The sequence below is a fragment of the Pongo abelii genome, chromosome 12 (genome assembly GCF_028885655.2).
Source record: "Pongo abelii isolate AG06213 chromosome 12, NHGRI_mPonAbe1-v2.0_pri, whole genome shotgun sequence".
Taxonomy (NCBI): Eukaryota; Metazoa; Chordata; class Mammalia; order Primates; family Hominidae; genus Pongo; species Pongo abelii.
This window is the reverse complement of record NC_071997.2, coordinates 87,595,646-87,600,491: the sequence shown is the minus strand read 5'-3', so window position 1 is coordinate 87,600,491 and position 4,846 is coordinate 87,595,646. Positions and strand designations below refer to the sequence as shown.

Genomic DNA, 4,846 nt, shown 5'->3' with positions numbered 1-4,846 from the left:
GAAGAGAGAAGAGAGGAGGGGGAAGTAGCGAGATTAAGAGTTGCAAAGATAAAAAAAAATTCTCTTTATCCCCCCACTTCTCCCTCCTTCCCTGCTCTCCCCCTCCCCCCGCCCTCTAGCTAAGTGGTAAAACCGTCCTTACGTTCTCGGTATTGATTGGCAGGGCTGACAGTGATTGGCAGTGGTTGCCGTGGCAACGCCACAACGACACGCCATAGACCAATAGAAAAGCGAAACAAAATGTTTCAATGCTGCACTCACTGTGGATTTAGGGGAGATATTATGAGGCTGTTGTCATTAGGGCGATTGCGGTGGAATCGCTGAATCTTGACTCGGCGGTGGTTGGCTCTCCCTCTCCTCTCTCCCTCTCCCTCTCTGTCTCGGGTTCTCTCTCTGCGCGCGCGCATCGGGCCGCTCTCCTTCCTCCCTCTCTATGTGGCTGCGCGGGTGTGTGTGTGTGTGGATGTGTGTGGGGTGTGGGTGTCCCTTACGCCCTTCCTCCTCCCCCTCCTCCTCCTCCTCCTGCTCCCCCCTCCTTTCCTTCTCCTCCTCCCCCCTCTCCTCTCCCTCCTCCTGGTCCTCATCGCCCCTCTCCTCCTCTTCCTCCCCTCTCTCTTCCTCTCCCTGAATTTTCTCGTCTCCTCTCAGGTCAGTCCATGGTATTCCGCTCCCCCCTAGACCTCTATTCCTCCCACTTCTTGTCGCCAAACTTCGCCGATTCTCACCACCGCTCCATACTTCTGGCGAGTAGCGGCGGCGGGAACGGTGCGGGAGGCGGCGGCGGCGGCGGGAACGGTGCGGGAGGCGGCGGTGCTGGCGGAGCAGGCGGCGGCGGCGGCGGCTCCAGGGCCCCCCCGGAAGAGTTGTCCATGTTCCAGCTGCCCACCCTCAACTTCTCGCCGGAGCAGGTGGCCAGCGTCTGTGAGACGCTGGAGGAGACGGGCGACATCGAGCGGCTGGGCCGCTTCCTCTGGTCGCTGCCCGTGGCCCCCGGGGCGTGCGAGGCCATCAACAAACACGAGTCGATCCTGCGCGCGCGCGCCGTGGTCGCCTTCCACACGGGCAACTTCCGCGACCTCTACCACATCCTTGAGAACCACAAGTTCACCAAGGAGTCTCACGGCAAGCTGCAGGCCATGTGGCTCGAGGCGCACTACCAGGAGGCCGAGAAGCTGCGCGGCCGCCCACTCGGCCCGGTGGACAAGTACCGCGTGCGCAAGAAGTTCCCGCTGCCACGCACCATCTGGGACGGCGAGCAGAAGACGCATTGCTTCAAGGAGCGGACTCGGAGCCTGTTGCGGGAGTGGTACCTGCAGGACCCCTACCCCAACCCCAGCAAGAAACGCGAACTGGCGCAGGCCACCGGCCTCACTCCCACACAAGTAGGCAACTGGTTTAAGAATCGGCGGCAGCGCGACCGCGCCGCGGCGGCCAAGAACAGGTTAGTGGCGGGGCCCGCGGCCTGGCTACAGCCTCGGAGGCCTGGGAAGGGGAGAGGGGTTGAGATGGGGCTAGCGGAGCGGCCGCTGAGAGCCAGGGAAGCCGTGACTCCTGGCCAGTCGGAGAAAGTTTCCGCTTGTCCGGGACGCGCGGAAGAGGGGGCGGGCTGGCTGTGGGTGTATTGATTGCTTTGACCAAGAGGGGCTTTCGTCAGGGCGGAGAGTGTGTGCTTGCGACCCGAGTGCCCGCAGCCCCTGGGAGCCTTAGCCCTGCGCTGCACCCGTGCCTGCCTCCTTAGCCCTGCCGCCAGCTCGGCGATCCTCTGGAGCCTAGAGACAGGGAGGGAATGAAAGCACTCCTTGCCATCTGGTTCTTATTTCTGTGCATTGCAAAACCCCGAGAGAAATCCACTAGCGTCAGAGAGAGGAAAGTGAACCTGGGTCCCTAGCACAAGGGGAAAAGGCCGGAGGCCACTGCGCAGCGGGCCTGTTTCCCGCAATGCTGCACGTTGCCTGACCGGGAGCAGAAGAGCCGGGCTGGGAGTGGAGAGGCCTAGTGTGTGCGTGTGCGTGTGTGTGTGCACGCGCGTGTGCATGTACTCGCCCTCCTGTTTCAGCCGAGGAGAATCCCTTTGGTCCTCTAAGTTGGGAAGCGGACACGAGCAGCCTCGTTGCCGGCAAGTTGGCCACAAAGTCACAAAATTGTATAGGGCTTGACCAACATCACAGGAGCTGGGCCTGGGGGAAGGAGAAAAAGAACCCGAGGGAAAGAAGTGAATAGACGAAAGGAGTGGGGAGAGAAGGGAGAAAGAAGAGAGAAAGTTGGGTGAAAGCCCTGATGTGGAGCCTGTCTCTCTCTATCCAGCCAGGAAGGCCCAGGGCCTGGTGTACCTCAGGGAGCCGGACCCCCAGCTGCTGACAGCTGCCCGTGGGTGGGGGCTGGGTGTGAGTTTCTGGAGGAGTGTTCGAGTTTAGGCGGCCGGGACCTGAGCCCATGGCCCTCTCACCCCTGCCGTGGAGCCCACTTTTCGTCTGATGAGGGGAGGGCCCAGGGTCAAGCCAAGGCCTCCTTGTGGAGAGAATTCCAGACACCAGGTCCAGGCAGAAGGTTCCCGGTGGGGGGAAAGGGCAGCTGGAGACTGCTCTGTGCTCCTCTCTTGCCTTCTCCTTTGCCCCTTTTCTGTCTCCCTGCTCTTTCCCCACTTTTCCACCGCCAGCTTTCCTATTTTCTCTACCCTCGGTCCTGCGCTCTGCGCTGGTATCCAGAGAGCAAAGTATGCGGTTCTACCCGGAGACGGGCCGGGCGGTGAGGAACCCGCAGCTCCCGGTGTGTGTTTGAGGGAGCAGGGACGGGGTTACTCGGGGAACTCGACCGGTCGCGGGGCAGCCGGCTCAGTTTGAAGAGCCCCAGGGACTGCGGAGGGAAGAAGCGCCCGGCTCTTCTCCGACTTCTGCTTCTCCAGGGCTTGGCGTACTTTGCCGCTTGCACCCAGGCCTCCCCAAGCGGCCGGGCTCGGGTTCTGCCTCTCCTCCGAGGCCAGCCTCTATCTGAGAAGACTTGGGACGCTCCCGAAAGCGGAGTAGGGAGCGGCGGCGCGGGGTAGCCGGTTGGCGGGCCTCTGTGTCAGGGCGGGCGCGGCTCTCTTTCTCCCGCAGGCTCCAGCACCAGGCCATTGGACCGAGCGGCATGCGCTCGCTGGCCGAGCCCGGCTGCCCCACGCACGGCTCGGCAGAGTCGCCGTCCACGGCGGCCAGCCCGACCACCAGCGTGTCCAGCCTGACGGAGCGCGCGGACACCGGCACCTCCATCCTCTCGGTAACCTCCAGCGACTCGGAATGTGATGTATGATAGCCAAGGCCGCCCTCCTCCCCCCCTTCCCCTCCTCCCCAACTCCTTCCCCTCCTCCTCCTAGCCCTCCTCCTCTTCCTCCTCTTCCTCCTCCTCCTCCATCCCCAGAACAAACCGAAATCAGGATACCCAACCATACACACATACAAGTCCACACACACTCCCACCCCAGCCAAAAATATATAAAAAACAAGAAAATAGCAAATTAACCGCAAACTGTCAACAACCCCCAACCACCATCTACCACTACGGCCACCCCAAAGGACCCCGACGCCAACAGACAGTCAAACGCTGATGTTGCGGGCAGAAAACATAAAAGAGGTGACAATTGTATACTTTCTAGGACAAGCACGGCTTCTCCTTTCGGTTCCCATGGACCCGGCATCCCACCTGCATGACGATTTATTTGTATCTGGGAAAATATTCTCTCTAGTTAAAAATGATTTAAAGAGTCGACTATACAAAAACCAATCGCCACCACGAGGACAAGAGGACAAAAGCAAAACAGACAAAAAGAAAAAAAAAATCGCCGTCTCCGTTCCGAATTTGTTAAAAAAAAAAAAAAAAAAAAAAAAAAAAGACAGGGGAAAAAAAAAGAACTCCTGGAGAGGGAAATAGCAAATGTTTCTTGCCTTTTGTTGCTCTCTCTCTCTTTTTTTTCTCTCGCTCTCTTTCTTTCTCTTCTTCTTTCTGTTTTTAAGTCAAGTATTGGTCAAAAAATGCAATCTTCTGTTTTTTGTTCAGCAGACAATCATTTTCTTCGTAAGCACCTTTTTCTCTCCACTCTGTCACTGCCTGTGTGGGTACTGGTTATAAATGTGGAAAATGAATAGTTATGACTGTAACAGATTTTTATTTTTATTTCAAAATTTTATATGAATTATGTATATCTTAATGATCGGTCATTTTCCCAGTTTGTAATATATGTGTAGAAATTGCCTGTATATGATATTGCTTTTTCTCCTCTCCCTTTCTCTTTCTCTCCTCTCCCTCTCTCTGTCTTCCTCCCCGCTCACCTGTCTCTTTTCTTTCTGGGGTTCTCCTCTCACTCGGTGCTCCTGGTGTCGACTTGGCAGTCAAGGAGAGGCATGGTGGCCTGGGTTAGGAAGAGGGACCCCGTCGCTAGCAAAAGCGGAGAGTGAGATTGTAGTATTCTTATGCAAAAGCTATTTCCAGTATTTCTTAGCAGCTTCAGAGGTATCTCTCACTCCCTGTAGGGCGCTTTTACTGTTATCTTAAACTGCGTGTTTATCTATATGTAAAAACTTTCTAAAGCAAATACAGTATTCTCCATTTTCTTATCACTCCCAGAGACTGGTGTTTTTGTCTGCCCCTGGCCTGCAGCCGCGGGGTGTTCAGCCTTCACTTCCACTCCTGCTCACCTGAGCCGGGGCAGAATTTCACGGCTGGATCTCAGCATTTCCCCCGCCCCCCCGAGGGCACTGGGAAGACCAGAACAGGCCCTCCAGAAAAGAGCCAAAGCTGGATCCTGAGCAAAAAGGCAAAGAGTGTTCAAGGGTTGGGAGCAGGAGGCTACCGCCAGTTTCTTCAGAGTCAG

At 57.0% G+C, this 4,846-nt stretch overlaps 1 protein-coding gene across 1 annotated transcript; it reads left to right on the top strand.

Moving 5' to 3' along the window:
• Positions 1–249: 249 nt before the first annotated feature.
• On the top strand, positions 250–4,592 carry SIX3 (SIX homeobox 3). The gene is made up of 2 exons (XM_024242541.2): positions 250–1,441; positions 3,096–4,592. The coding sequence occupies exons 1-2, from the start codon at positions 657–659 to the stop codon at positions 3,286–3,288; spliced, it is 978 nt and encodes a 325-aa protein (XP_024098309.2). The 5' UTR covers positions 250–656; the 3' UTR covers positions 3,289–4,592.
• The last annotated feature ends 254 nt before the right edge of the window (positions 4,593–4,846 follow it).

Bases quoted from the DNA above. Each gene is read 5' to 3' on its own strand.
- SIX3 (XM_024242541.2), top strand. From the start codon at position 657: ATGGTATTCCGCTCCCCCCTAGACCTCTATTCCTCCCACTTCTTGTCG. The intron at 1,442-3,095 runs GTTAGTGGCGGG...TTTCTCCCGCAG, and splicing joins GCCGCGGCGGCCAAGAACAG to GCTCCAGCACCAGGCCATTG.